This window comes from Mustela erminea, chromosome 1 (genome assembly GCF_009829155.1).
Source record: "Mustela erminea isolate mMusErm1 chromosome 1, mMusErm1.Pri, whole genome shotgun sequence".
Classification (NCBI taxonomy): Eukaryota; Metazoa; Chordata; class Mammalia; order Carnivora; family Mustelidae; genus Mustela; species Mustela erminea.
In genome coordinates, this window is record NC_045614.1 from 4,919,304 (window position 1) to 4,934,767 (window position 15,464).

Consider the following 15,464-nt stretch of genomic DNA (forward strand, 5'->3'; position numbering starts at 1 on the left):
CTTTGCCAAGATGGCTGTACTTATGTCAGGGCTAGACTCGAGGTGGGTACAACCTTGTTTTTGTTGGCCTTCACACCTGGAGCTGGTTTCTGGGACTTGTTTTTAAGTCCCTTGAGGGAAGGGGAACAGGGACAGTAAAATAGGTCCTTACAGTTCCACGGTGGCTGGGTTGTAAGCTTGTTTCCTAGAATCTACTCTCCCTCGATCCTCCTCTCCTGGTAACTCCCCAGAAGTGGGTCAAAAGATCGGCCGAAATTAAAGGGTTTTGAGAAGCGTTAGCCACCTGGCCTCCAAAGTCTGTGACCCACCGAAATTGACTTTCACGGGGCTTCTTCATTACAGACATCCTTGCCACGTCCTGCTTGAGAGAGCTTCTCAGATTGGTGCCCTGAGATCTCAGTGCTATGGGAAGTAGGTGCCTGCCCCTGCTCTCAGGTAAGTGCCCATGAGCCCAGCATCCTAGTTTGGGTTGGTCCCCCCAGTTGGGGCACTCTGTGCCGAAGTGATTGTGTGCACCAGTCCTATCAGAAACTCTCACGCTGAGTCTCTTAATTGGTCTCCCCAAGCAGAGCTGAGACAAAGACTTGCATGTAAGTAGTTTATTTGGGAAGGGATCCCAGGAGGCCCAAGGAAGGGAGTGGAGGTTGCCAGACCAGGAGGAGACAAGAGCCGATGAGGGGTGTGTTAATGAAGAGTTACTCTGTGGGTAAGTGGCACTCAGGCCTGTTGGGGCACCTCTAAGAGAATGCCTTATGTGCTTTAGCAAGGCTAGGAGGCTGGGTTATTTACCCTGGGTCCTCATCCCTTGCTGCTGGATAGCCACTCTCGCATAACTCCCAAATATTTTGGGCTTGCCCTCCACAGTCTGCAGAAAATGCCCTCTTACAGAAAGATATCTATTTGCATGCGTAGGAACCCCCTCTGGGGAAGTCAAAAGGGAATACTTGAAGGACCTGCTACACTGTTCAGACTACCTAGAGGAGCCATGTTTGGAGTATTACAGATTAGTGGTTAAATAACCCGGATCCACCCACCGTTCTACTCTGGGATTTTGGTTCTTCAAAGCAATACACAAACACCACAAGAGGACTCATACAGTTTAAGGCAGGTTTGGGAAGGAGATCTTATTAGCAAGCATGTGATGTCCAGTACTCTGTGTCAGGGATGGGCAAACTTTTTCTATAAAGGGCCAGATAATTACTGTTGTCAGCCCTGTGGGTATTTGGTCTCTCTCTAAACTCACCGACTCTGTCTGCACTGCCATGTAACAGCAGCCCCAGGCCTTCTCAGACTGATGGGCACCTCTGTGTTTCAGTAAAACTCGATTTATACACATAGAAATTTGAGTTTCATATCATTTTCGCGTACCATGACATTTTGATTGTTTTTAGCCATGTAAAAACTGAAAACCGTTCTTAACTCACGGGCCATATAAAAACTAGTCCTGGTCTGCGTTTGGCCTGAGGGCAATGGTTTGCTGACCCTTGCCCCATAGGAATCAAATATTTCTTTTTGCGAAGAGAGCATTCGCAGGGAAAGTACTGATATTGGAGCATTTTTTGACTTAAAGACATGGCCATGTCCTGTGATTCAGCCCAATACCATGAGTCCTTTAAGGTGATGAGTACCCATAATATGGAGCCTAGTAAATATTACAGAGGACGTAGGAAAAGCAGGTGTTGATCTGTTCAGGGGATTTGTCCTGTTCTGCGATAATCCAAACGGGCCATAGGCAGATTTCTTACTCCTCCCCTTTCCATGTGATTCGAATCCAAATTACCTCGATTTTACTTGTCATACTTAAGCCACTTGGGGGCTGGTGTTAGCTATGAAAGTAGATGCCTCCAGAGAGAGAGAGAGCGCGCAAGCATGCATGAGTCATGGCAGGTGGGTAGGGATAGAGGCGAAAGGAGAGGGAGAGAGAACCTGAAGCCCATCCCGTGGTGAGCGGGGAGCTCTAGTGGGGCTCCATCTCACAACCAGGAGATCATGATTGGAGCCCAAACCAAGAGCCCAATGTTCAACCGACAGTGCCACCTAGGCAACCCCACCCCCCCCCCCGGCCCCGATGCCTCCAGGTTTTAGCCAAGCATCCCAGCACAACCTGCTTGCAATGAAAGGGAGGCAGGAAAATCCGTCTTTCAAGTGCCTGGTTATTTGCCACCTATGTACCTTGAGGAAGTGATATTAGGAAGTGTGTAGGGAAGTTTTCCGTAGGTCTGATTTCATCCCAGACTTTAATATAAAGCTTTATCTAAAAACGTGGGAGACATTTTTACATCATTCTACAAAATGGACCATGCCCCAAACAGGCTCATCCTTTCCAAATTCGCCACGGTTTTGGACTCCAGGATTCTTATGGTCTGTGCTATTCAGATCCCCTCTTACTCCAGAAAAAAACATGGGTTTTTAGCAGTCAGACCTGTCCTGTGCAGGACGACAGCCACCAACCACCTGTGGCTCCTGAGCACTCCAAATTAGGCCAGCCACCATGGAGATCAGCGGCACATGCAAAATTCCTACTTGGTTTCAAAGACTATCTTACACACAGAAGCGTTGGCTCTATCGGGTTAACCGTAGTGAACCTAATTCCCCCTGTTTTTCTTTGCCTTTAAAAAAAAATGTGTCTACCAGAAATTTTAAAAGGACCCATGTGGCTTGTACTTTGTCACCATCGGACAGGGTGGGGTAGAGGTCTGGACAGGCCCAGAAAGACCACGGCATAGGAAGGAGGCTGGCACTTGACCTTTTGGAACTAGATTTGGAGAAAAGGAGCTTTCTGAGCCACTGGTTTTTCAGAAATTGGGACACACAGCTTGTGATACTGTGATTTATAATAAGAAATACATATTTAGGCTTTGTCCCCCCCCCCCCCCCCCCCCAGCTCTTAGAACCCTTGGCGTTCCCGTTCCCAAGGAGAGAGTGATAAAGGTGTCTTCTGTTATGGTAATGAGGCGATTTGGGAAACTCACCGCTGGTCAGGGGATAGGGGCGGGGCTGGGAGAGGAGCCAATCCTGTATTTGAAGGCTGGACCTTTCAGGAGGAGCTGGAGACCGAATCCCGGGCCCAGGGCCAAAGATCTAATCAACCCTGGGGGTGCGAGGTAGCCTCCTGAGGCCGGGGAAGGCTGGTCTGCTGGCGTTGGTGAAGCTGGAGGCCTGGGGAGAGTGGCCACCTCTAGAGGGAGGGCATGGAGGTTCTGCGCCCTCCCCAGCGCCTGGCCCCGCCCCTCACCCGCCTCAGGTGTTCCCACATGATACCTTTTCCTAATAAACCAGCAATCTGGTAACCCGAACTGTTTCCCTGGAGTCCTGAGTTGCTCTAGCAAAGTAATGCAACTCAAGGAGGTGGTGATAACCTAGGCTTTCCATGGCTTCTAAAGTTGGAGGCAGGCTTGTGGGAGGGAGCCCTCAACCTGTGCGATCTGATACTGTCTCCAGGTAGATGGTGTTGGAATGGAGTTAAATTGTAGGACACCCAGCGGGTGTCAGAGCACTGATTGTTGGTGCGAAGAACACCTCTCCCGGAGTCCCCTCCCCCCACCCCAGCTTGAAATTGGGTGCAGACCCTCTTACAGCTGCAGCCAGATGGCCCCGGCATGCTTCAGCAGTAGATGCCCCCTGGGACTCGGGTGTTTGTAGCCTGCTTGGAAGGACCTGTGGTGAAGTTAGCTCACGTGTGCCCCGGCAGTGGGAGACGAAACCCCTAACCCCATGGGCTTCGGCCAAGCTGAACTGTCCTCTTCTCTCTGTGCCAGGTTTCAGCATCCTGCTGGCTTTGTCAGGATCAGATACCAAGAATTCTGGAGGTGAGTTTACTTACAACCAAATGCCAGGGAAAGGAAATTAGGATCTGGCAACCTGCTGGGGGGGAGGGGTGGGGAAGAGGCCCTTTCCAAGGGAGACTACATGAATCTCTTCCGCCTTCTATCTTTTCCTTGCAGCTCCCAAGCACTGCTTGCCCTTCTCCATCATCACCGCCATTTATGTAGCCTTTGCACCAGGCTCCATGCCAAGCAAATTCTGCACGTATCCCATTCAGTCCTGGCATTCCTGCAGAGAAGGTCTGGACAGTATTCTCACTCGACCAGCAGTGCTCTAGGGAAGTAGCTGGCTCAAGGTTGCACAGCTGGTGGATGGTGGATTCTGTCCTTTCTTTCCCAGAGCCTGTGTCTACGTCATGGCGGGAGATACTTTTATTTTTACCCCACGTCTTGGGTTGGGTGTCCCCCAGAAGCACACCCTGAGAAAAGGACCTGAGAGCAACTCATTTATCTGGGAAGTGATCCTGGGAAGTTCCAGCTGAGAGTAGGAAATACCTGGGAAGGTGAGGAGCCCTAAGGGTCCATTGTCAAGCAGTTGAGGGGGGGAGGGGACATAGTAAAGAGCATGCCCTCCAGCACCCCTGGCAAGAGTCCTCACCTTGAGCAAGGAAGCTGTTATCTTCTTATTTATCTTTTTAAACTTCCGGTAAAATATACATAACCTAAAATTCACCATTGTAATCATTTCTCCGTGCACAGCGTCAAACATGTTCACACTGCTGTATAACCAGCCCCACCATCCACCTCCGGAACATGTTTCAAACTCTTGCCAGACTGACATTATTCCCCCCAAGAAGCAGCCGTCCCCCATTTCCCCTCCCACCAATATGTTCGTCTTTAGGAATCTGACTCCTCTAGCAGCTTCCTGTAAGTGGCATCAGACAGTAGTTCTCCTTTTGCGACTGCTTTATTTGTATACCTTAATGTCTTCAGAGTTCACCCGTGTGGTGGCAGGTGTTGGAGTTTCCTTCTTTCTTAAAGCTGACTAATACTCCCGTGTATGGATGGACCACATTGTGTTTATTCATCTGTCAATGGACACTGGGGGTCTTCCTACCTTTTGGCTACTGTGAATAATGCTGCCATGAAGATGGGTGTGCAAATATCTCTTCAAAACCCTGCTTTCAGTTCTTCGGGCTATATACCCAAAAGTGGTATGTGGTATTTCTAATAAAAAAAGAAAATTGTTAAGACGTGCCAGGCTGCTTTCCACAATATGTGCACCATTTTACGTGCCTACCAGCCACGCACAGGGTTACAGTTCCTCCACGTCTTGCCAATACTTGCTTTCTTTTTTTTTCTTCCTGATAATAAAAAAGCCCCACCTAATCCGTCATTGATTGAGGGAACTGCTCCACTGCTAGCACACCATGTGGTGAGCACAGAGGACTCTGGTGGCCAGAGAAAGCCCTCAGGGAAAGACACACAGGTGCTGACAGTTGGAAGTTCTACCGTTGAGCAGAAGTGGTGTTGGTGGCAGAGGCTGGATGTGGGTGGAGCAGGCACACAAGCATGTGTCTGGCAGTGGGAGGGGTGCATGGTAGAGGCCAACAGAGCCTCTACCTAAAAGAGCTCTCTTCCTAAAAGAGCACTTTTCTGACTACAGCATCTGGGACATCGTATGTACTCAAGGAATGTTTCTTGAATGAATGAGTAAATTAATGAAAGAATCCTGTGTTCCCTGCAGCTTTCTGTCCCACGTGCCCTGAAAATGCCAGCTGTTTCAACAGCACCCACTGTGCTTGTAACAATGGATTTCAGTCTCTGTCTGGGAGGAGCCACATCAAGCCCCACGAGAAATGTGAAGGTAGAGACTCCTGAGATCTGGAATGGGGTCGGGGGCATGTGTGGGGTACTAGTGAGGCAAAGATGCAGTTGTACTACAAGACAGAACATATCAGAGCTGTCTCAGTGCCCTTAGAGAAGTCCCTATTCCTTGTGTCCCCCTCGCTGTCCCTGAAGCTTGTTTGATGTCTTTAGAGGAAGGTAGAGTTCCCAGGACCCTTGAAGTTTCAAGCATCAATTTTGTTGGTCTATCTGAGAATCCCACAAGAGTGCGGACCATGTCTGTTTTGTTCATTACTGTAAGCCAAAGACAGAGAATATGTCACATAACAGAGGCCCAATAAAAAAGTGTTGTCCAAGAGAAGAAATGAGTAACTTACTATCTTGATAGACATCTTCCGTGATCTGACCCCAACTTAGATCTTGACACAGTATCTTCTATGATTTGGCCTCAACTACTCGTCCAAGAGAACAAACGAATAACTTACTATCTTCACACTCAGTATCTTCCATGATCTGACCCCGGCTCTATTGCAGTTTCCCTCCGCACTACTCCCCTCTACTCCAGCCAAAATCCTTTCTCAATCCACAAATTCCAAAGGTCCATTTGACTGCCAAGGAGAAAAACCACTCCAGAATATTTGATTGGTGGAATTGTGTAAATTCAGAAGGCAAAGCAGACCATGGTAAATGACTTAGGATTTATTTTATTTGATTGTGGCAAAATATAGATAACATAAAATTTACCAGTTTAACCATTTTTGTGTGCAGCCCAGTGGCATCAAGCACACTCACACTGCTGTGTAGTCATCCCCAACATCTGTCTCCAGAACTTTCCCCAAACTGAGACTTCTGTCCCCATGAAGCACTGACTGCCTGTCCCCTACCCCACTTCTGGCTCCCACCACCTACTCTGTCTGTGGACAGGACTCCTCTAGGGACCTCCTATAAGTGGAATCATACAACATTGGATGTATCTATTTTTGAAACTTTTTAAAAGAGTTTAGGGAATTCTCTATTACCCCTTCACCAAATGCCCCAAAGGTTCATCAACAACATGGCCACACTACAATGATGAAAGCTAGGGAACTGATATTTATATAAGGATGTTAAACAAAAACATTTTTTTCCCAGTTTCATTTTTTTTTCCCCAATGCTCCCCCCTTTTTTTTCTGCTTCAAGAATTATTTCAGGGTCCCATTTAGTTGCCATGCTCCTGAGTCAGCAATCTGTCTTTTCTGGTCTTCTGTGAGACACCAGACATGTCCTTTTGCACTTTGCTTTTTTCACTTAACAGTACATCCCAGAAATTATTCCAAATCACCCAGAAATCTTCCCTCACTCTTTCATGTAGCTGTGTGGATGAAGCATAGTTTATTCAACCTTCTTCTGCATGGGGACAATTTACTTGAATCCTTGGGCTTTTTCCAGTTTTGTAGGAGATGTGTCTTTAGAGTAGAGTCCTAGTGCTGTGAATCGTTTTAAGACTGATGATTCATGAACCTGTACTCCTGATGCAAATAATACATTATATGTTAATAAAAAAAAAAAACAAGCTGAAGTAGAGTCCTGAGGGTGAGGTGCCTTAGTTAAAAGGTAAATCCATATGTAGCTTGATTAGCTATCGCAAATTTAATTCTAGAAAATTTGTACCAATTGGCATTCTCACCGGCAATGCATAAAAGCACCTGTCTCCCCACAGCCTTCCTGGCAAAACATGTTGTCAGAACGCCAGTCTACTTGGTGGGAAATGGTATGTCAGTAGATTTTTTGTGATTTACTCTAAATGATGAAAAATTTTTCTTATTAACATCTAATGTATTATTTGCTCCAAGGTTAAAGTTCTGTGAATCATCAGGCTTTCACATTTCACAGCACTCACCATAGCACATATCCTCCCTAATGTCCATTAGCAAGCCACCTTATCCCTACCCCCCACCCCTCAGCAACCCTTAGGTTGTTTCATGAGATTAAGAGTCCATTGGAGTGCCTGGGTGGCTCAGTGGGTTAAGCCTCTGCCTCTGCTCAGGTCATGATCTCAGGATCCTGGGATCGAGCCCCGCATCAGGCTCTCTGCTCCGCGGGGCGCCTGCTTCCCCCTCCCTCCCCCCTTCCCACACATGCCTCTCTGCCTACTTGTGATCTCTCTCTCTCTGTCAAATAAACAAATAAAATCTTTTTAAAAAGGAATCTTTTATGGTTTGTCTCCTTCCCAATCCCATCTTGTTTTGTTTTTTCCCTCCCTACCCACCAGGACTCCCCACCCTGCCTCTCAAATTCCTCATATCAGAGAAAGCATATGATAATTGTCTTTTACTGATTGATTTATTTTGCTTAGCATAATACCCTCTAGTTCCACCCACATCATTGCAAATGGCAAGATTTTGTTTCTTTTGATGGCGCATAGTATTCCATTGTGTGTGTGTGTGTGTGTGTGTGTGTGTGTGTATAATATCTTCTTTATCCATTCATCTATTGATGGACATCTAGGCTCTTTCCATAGTTTGGCTATTGTGGACATTGCTGGTATAAACATGCGGGTGCACGTGCCCCTTTGGTGATCCAAAAGGGATCTTTGGTGTATCTTTAGGGTGAATACCCAGTAGTGCAAGTACTAGGTCATAGTGTAGCTCTATTTTTGACTTTTTGAGGAACCTCCATACTGTTTTCCAGAGTGGCTGCACCAGCTTGCATTCCCACCAACAGTGTAGAAGGGTTCCCTTTCTCTGCATCATCACCAACATTTGTCATTTCTTGACTTGTTAATTTTAGCCATTCTGATTGGTATGAGGTGGTATCTCATTGTGGTTTTGATTTGTATTTCCCTGATGGTGAGTGATATGGAGCATTTTTTCATGTGTCTGTTGGCCATTTGGATGTCTTCTTTGCCAAAATGTCTGTTTATGTCTTCTGCCCATTTCTTTTTTGGATTATTTGTTCTTTGGGTGTTGAGTTTGATAAGTTCTTTATAGATTTTGGATACTAGCCCTTTATCTGATATGTCGTTTGCAAATATCTTCTCCCATTCTGTCCATTGTCTTTTGGTTTTGTTGACCATTTCCTTTGCTGTGCAAGCTTTTGATCTTGATGAAGTCCCAGTACTTCATTTTTTCCCCTTGCTTCCCTTGCCTTTGGCGATGTTTCTAGGAGGAAGTGGCTGTGGCTGAAGTCAAAGAGGTTGCTGCCTGTGTTCTTTGATGGATTCCTATATCACATTGAAGTCTTTCGTCCATTTTGAGTCTATTTTTGTGTGTGGTATAAGGATATAATCCAGTTCCATTCTTCTGCATGTGGCTGTCTAATTTTCCCAACACCACTTGTTGAAGAGACTGTCTTTTTTCCATTGGACAGTCTTTCCTGCTTTGTTGAAGATTAGTTGTCCATGGAGTTGAGGGTCTATTTCTGGGCTCTTTGTTCTGTTCCATTGATCTATTGATCAATGATCTATTGATCTGTTATTATTCCAGTACCATTCCGTCTTGGTGATGACAGATTTGTAATAGAACTTGAAGCCTGGGATTGTGATGCCAGCTTTGGCATCTTTTTCAACATTCCTCTGGCTATTTGGGGTCTTTTCTCATTCCATATAAATTTTAGGATTATTTGTTCCATTTCTTTGAGAAAAATCAATGGTATTTTGATAAGGGTTGCATTACATGTATAGATCGCTCTAGGTGGCCTAGACATTTTCACAATATTTGTTCTTCCAATCTTCCAATCCAAGAGCATGGAATGTTTTTCCATTTCTTTGTTTCTTCCTCAATTTCTTTCATGAGTACTTTTCTGAGTACAGATTCTTTGCCTCTTTGGTTAAGTTTATTCCTAGGTATCTTATGATTTTGGGTGCAATTGTAAATGGGATCAACTCCTTAATTTCTCTTTCTTCTGTCTTGCTGTTGGTGTACAGAAATGCAGCTGATTTCTGTGCATTGATTTTATATCCTGACACTTTACTGAATTCCTGTATGAGTTCTAGCAGTTTTGGAGTGGAGTCTTTTGGGTTTTCCACATAAAGCATCATATCATCTGCAAAGGGTGATAGTTTGACTTCTTGTTTGCTGATTCAGATACTTTTTTTTTCTTTTTGTTGCTGAGACTAGGACTTCTAGTACTATGTTGAATAGCAGTGGTGATAGTCGACATCACTGCTGTGTTCCTGACCTTAGGGGAAAAGTTCTCAGTTTAAATAACTAAGAGGCATTAGGTGTCCAAGATACACAATATAAGCAAAATACACACAAGCACTTAATATGTAAGAGGTTTTAATTTGGTCACTCATTGGTGATTACCATTCTGGCACATATAACCCTCTACCCGAAACATACCCAGAGCTTGATATAACCCACAGACTAACAGGCAAATTGCAACTATTGGTTCAATGCACTTACTTGTCCTGAGTCCTCCCAACAGAGAGAATATGTGTGAGTCATTGGCTCAGGGCAACTTCTGTCTGTGGGTCCCTTTGCTTGAACCTCAACTCTGGTCCACCAGATAGATGTGGCAGATAGATGCAGAACACATGAATATTGCATGTGCCTTTGTTCCAAAGTCCCACTGACTTTGACAGTGGGATCCTCTTGCCTCTCTTGCTCTATCTCTTTCCTTGCTACTTGCTGTGTGTGTTTTTAAAAAATTTGCTGTGTGTTTTAAATTGATTAAACAAACCTTGTGATCCGAGTATTGAAAGAACCACTTGTCCTTCATTCAGTGGTTTGACATATCACCATCATCATACTCTAAAGCTCCATATGTACTTGGGTCTGTTTCTGGACTTTGAGTCTCTTTCCCTGGACTCTTTGTCAATTTATGTGCCAGCATTCATTTTATTGAGGCTTTAAAGTGTGTTTCAGTGTCTCATTAGACAGGTCCCCACTGCAGAGTTTTTCTGGCTATTCTTACATGATTGTATCCACTGTCTTACTCCTTAAAGTCTAGCTAGATGTTTTTCAGTAGGATTGTATTGTATTTATACATCAACTGGAGGAGAACTATCACCTTTATGATATGGAGTCATCTTCTCCAAGAATGCTTATGAATGAGGGTGGGTACTGGAGACTCCATGTGCAAGGGAAGATAGTATAGTTTGATGAGAATGAAAAATGATGTTTTTCTCTTGATTTGCAGATATTGATGAGTGTACAGCTGGGCTGGCAAAGTGCAAGAAGGAATCATACTGCGGAAATGAAATTGGAAGTTACTACTGTAGCTGTTTCTCATATCGTATCTTCAACTGGCTGGCTAGATTCTTCAAGTCAGATCAAGAAGCGTGTTATGGTAAGGATTTCCAAGTACTTTCCACCGTGAAAAAGGAGTGGGGGAGGGTAGACATTGAGAACTCCATTGATTTCAGGCCAGAGTAAGAGAACAGAGATTTGTCCTGGCCCTTGTTCTGTATTCTACTCTGGTCCCTGGTAATCATTTCCCAGAAGGCACCACCCAAACCTCCAGCACCAATCAACGACCTTATGCAGCTGCCTTGCAAGAGTATGTCTCCTGTCTGGGTCCCTTTCTTGAGCTTCCAAAATGACATCTCAGATTTTCTGCTGGACTTCCCTACTTGTTTCTTCCTCTCTCACTTTAAATTCAATTTCTACATCTATTTATCTGTCTATATACTAAACCCTATGAGTTCACACTGATACCTCAGATTCCCATCCAACATCAGGGCTCCTTCTAGCCTTCCCTCTGTCCTTGTTTGTCGCTGCTTCTGCCATGCTGAAAACATGGCTCCCAATGACCACAGCATGTTTACCTATTTGCTCATTCCTAGTATAATTCCATGTTTTGAGTTCAATAGATTGGACTTAATTTCTGCCTCTACCACTTATCAACTAACTTTTGGGTAATAACTTAACTTTTATATGCCTCACCTGTAATTGGGAATAATAACAGCATCAACTGTATGAGTTATGTATTACTACATAACAGTTACCCCAATGGTAGTGGCTTAAAACAACGATATTGTCTCACAGTCTCTGTAGGCCAGGAATCTAGGTATAACTTCCCTGTGTCCTCTGTTCCAAGATTTCTCACAGCTACAGTCAAAGTATTGGGTAGGGATGCATTCTCATCTGAAGGCTCATCTAGGGACAGATCTCCTTCCAAGTTCACTCATGTGGTTGATGGCAGGATTTAGTTCTTTCAAAGCCACTGGACTGAAGGCCTCAATTTCTTCCTGGTAGTTGGAGAGAGACCACCCTCAGTTCCTAGATATGTCAGCCTCTCCAGCTTGCTTTGTTGTAGCAAGCACATGAGAATAGCCAGAAAAAGAGTGTGAAAAAAGTAGAAGTTGTAGTCTTTTATAACCCAGTCTCAGCAGTGATGTCCTAACACTTTTGCTGTGTTCTGTTCATTAGCAGTGAGTCAGTGGGTCTGGTCAGGGGGAAGGGGGGTTCCAAGGAACAGTAATTGTTGAGTCACTTCAGAAACCTACTTACCTTATGTTCTGGGTGGAATAGAATCTCCCCAAATTCACATCCATCTGGAACCTGGGAATATGATCTTATTTGGAAAGAAAGTCTTTTCAGATCTAATAAAATCAATCCAGCATGACTGGGGTCCTTATAAGAAGGGGGAAGTGGGTTGTGGGGACACACACACATACTGAGGGACATGCAAGGGCAGACACAGAGGCTGGGGTTCTGGTACCACGAGCCAAGGGACACCAAAGATTGCTTGCAACCACCAGAAGCTAGGAGATACAAAGAAGGATCTTCCTTGGAGGCTTCCCAAGGGAGTATGGCCCTGCCAATAATCTTGATTTTGGACTTTTAGCCTCCAGAGCCATGAGGAAATAAATTTCTATTGTTTTAAATTCCCCTCGTTTGTGGAACTTTTTAAAAGCAGACTTAGGAAACTAATACACCTCACCTACCCATTTTGACTTTTTAAAAAGATTTTTATTTATTTATTTGACAGAGAGAGAGGTCACAAGTAGGCAGAGAGGCAGGCAGAGAGATGGGGGGAAGAAGTCTCCTTGCTGAGCAGAGAGCCCAATGCAGGGCTCGATCCCAGGACCCTGAGATCATGACCTGAGCCGAAGGCAGAGGCTTAAACCACTGAGCCACCCAGGCACTTCCATTTTGATTATTAAGGTGTGTAAAACATTCAGTGCAGTGCTAGCTACCTAGGAAGGCTCAATAAATATTAGCTATCAAGCTACATAAGCCTGTTCTAGAACCTTCTGTGTTTCTTTGCATGAGATAGCGTGTATTAAGGCACTTTATATGCCATGTGTGTAGACAACTACAAGTGTTATTACTGTTTCTGTATTATTAACCAAGTGAACACCCATTCCTTCAGGAAGCCTCCTCTGCACCCTCCACATTCTAAGGCTTCTCTGTGGGCTCCCAAGGTATCTTGCCATATATATTAAGAAGATGTTGGAACTTTGTAATCACTTAATCATTTATTTGTCATTATTTAACTAGTGACTCTCCCACCAGACTGCAAGCCCCACAAGAGACACCTTTTGTTTCTTAGTCAACTTTCTTCCATAAGGTTTAGTATTGTTCCTGGCTTTTAGTAGGTATACCGTAAATACTATTGACTTAGTCATTGAACTGGTGGCCCTGCCCTAATCACCTTTTAAATTTCTACTTTAGAAGACATTTGGGACTTCTTGGAGGGGACTTGGGCAATGATGGGAAGCATCAGGGAAAGACCCAACTCAAGAGTGATTGGAAAGGGATGTGGGCCAGGTGTGTTAACCTTCCACATACCACTCAATGGCTACTTTTTTTCCGCAGAGCACTCCAGTGAGGAGACACCATTCTTAGAGAACAGTCAGGTGAGTGAAGTGAAGCTTGGGTCTGGGAGGCAGCTGGCCAGTCTTGCCATATTATTCTCCTGCTCAAATAACTACCATGGCTCCCTCTGCCTTTTAGGACACACTAGCTCCCATGCAGGAATGATTTGTCCTTTCTCTCAGGGGACATCTGGCAATGTCTGCGGATGTTTTTGTTTGTCACAACTCAAGTGCTACTGGGCATCAAGTGGGTAGAGACCAAGGATGCTGCTAAATAGTTATGCCCGGGGATAGCCTCCTGCATTATCTGGTCTCAGATGTCAATAGGCATTGAGAAACCATGGGGAAAGTTTTTAGTGCCTCAGCTATTGTTCAAAGACCAGCATCAGAAATACAGAGCTTCACTCCACCCCTGTCACCACTTCCCCTCCCCTGTCTTCTTCTGTAAGGTGATCTTCATGGGTTCCAGACACCTCATCCTTCAGGCCTTCATGTTCCCATAAACACAATGGAGTGAATGACACGCCCTTCACAGGGCTGTGTGTGGTCAATGAGAAGATACCTATCAGGCTGAGAGTGTAGAGCCTACACCTTAATCAGTGTTACTGCCTTCTGGACTCACCCAACTACAGAGGATATTCCTGCTTTCTCAAGTTTCAGGAAGAGCCTACCTAATTAGCTTTATTTCCTTGAAAGGAAATTCCGAAGAACAAAAGAAACCCGGAGAACATTGCAAAAATAGCTACCCAAATATTTCAAAAAATGGAAGAGATCATATGGACTGAGGATTTAGCTTCTCCAGGGAAGCATGAGAATACTACTCTTGGTATAGGTAAGAAACATAGAACATTTTCCTTATGACCAAAACATTTTAGGAGGCTGACATTTTGTTAGACCTTGTGTTTATGTTTCTATGACATGGAGAATTCATTCAAGGGGTTCTTTCCAAATGCAGACCTGCTCCCAGGTGACTTTTCCTGGAAAACTTTTAAATGTTTAGCCTCTCTTGCTTAAAAACTTAAGTCACCCCATCACCAGGTACTCCAGTATACATTTTTTAAAGTTTTTTGATCTTTAAATATTATATGTCCACCTGGTTGCAGCTCTGGGAAGCATGGCCATCCCCTATCTTCCCCTGGGTTGCTGTGGCCAGTGGATGCTGTTTAGACCATTTTGACCATCTCATCCCATCAGCCAGAGATGTGGAAGGGAACGCCATCTAGTCTACCTTGCATGCAGAAAAGGAAATCATCAGTAGGGGGCCTTTCAAAGAAGAGAGTTCTTCAACAAATTTCTTTTGCATGAGAAGCAAGCAAAGCAGAACTAACTTCCTTAATGTTTCCAGTCTATGAAATCAAGAGGTGCAATGAGACAAGTGAGAAGACTTTTCTAGAAGCTGGAAATAACACTATGGATATCAACTGTATTGATGCTTTCAAAGGAACTATAGAAGGTACTGTGTTTAAGATGAATTCTCCTGACCTCCAAATCCTAGGCACTATTGTCTCATTTCTAGGTGATTAGGCCAACTTACAAAGCCTTCAAGGCAGGGGGGACTCTACATGGTGACCACTAACCAGGCAATTTGGGGAACACAGTTGTGGGTCTTTTGTGACAGGCTGAAGTTCAAACAGTGATCCCTTGGCATGCTTCCTTAAAAGGAGGAACAGGCTATTGCATGCTCTGTTTCCATGTGATGGTCTGAAAAGGAAGCACTTGAAAGCAACAGATCCTTGTTGCCTTAAACACTCTTTCCCTTGAGAAATGTTTCATGATCACCCTATTTAAAATAGTCCCTAGCTTTCCTCTGTCCTGTGAGTTGGCAACCTTTTTCTGTGAAAGGACCAGATAGTAATTTTTTTCTCAAGTTCTTATTTAAATTCCAGTTAGTTAACATACAGTGTAATACTGGTTTCAGGTATAGAATTTAGTGATTCATCACTTACATACAACACCAAGTGCTCATCACAAGTGCCCTCCTTAATACCCATCACTCATTTAACCCATCCCTCTACCCACTGCCCCTCCAGGAACCCTCAGTTTGTTCTCTACAGTTAAGAGTCTGTTTTATGGTTTGCCCCTCTTTTTTCTTTTTTCCCCCATGGTCA

The 15,464-nt window shown here is 44.5% G+C and overlaps 1 protein-coding gene across 3 annotated transcripts in view; it reads left to right on the plus strand.

Annotated features, from left to right (window-relative positions):
• LOC116570829 (putative adhesion G protein-coupled receptor E4P) overlaps positions 1–15,464 on the plus strand; it is a 55,787-nt gene that overhangs the window by 17,716 nt on the left and 22,607 nt on the right. For 2 of the 3 annotated variants that reach the window (XM_032308425.1, XM_032308423.1), the window contains exons 2-8: positions 343–435; positions 3,759–3,809; positions 5,512–5,631; positions 10,734–10,883; positions 13,358–13,398; positions 14,053–14,188; positions 14,702–14,809. In XM_032308425.1, coding sequence (XP_032164316.1) covers positions 405–435; positions 3,759–3,809; positions 5,512–5,631; positions 10,734–10,883; positions 13,358–13,398; positions 14,053–14,188; positions 14,702–14,809 — 637 coding nt within the window. In that variant the 5' untranslated portion in view covers positions 343–404. The remainder of the gene's footprint in view (positions 1–342; positions 436–3,758; positions 3,810–5,511; positions 5,632–10,733; positions 10,884–13,357; positions 13,399–14,052; positions 14,189–14,701; positions 14,810–15,464) is intronic. The other variant, XM_032308429.1, reaches the window with a different exon arrangement.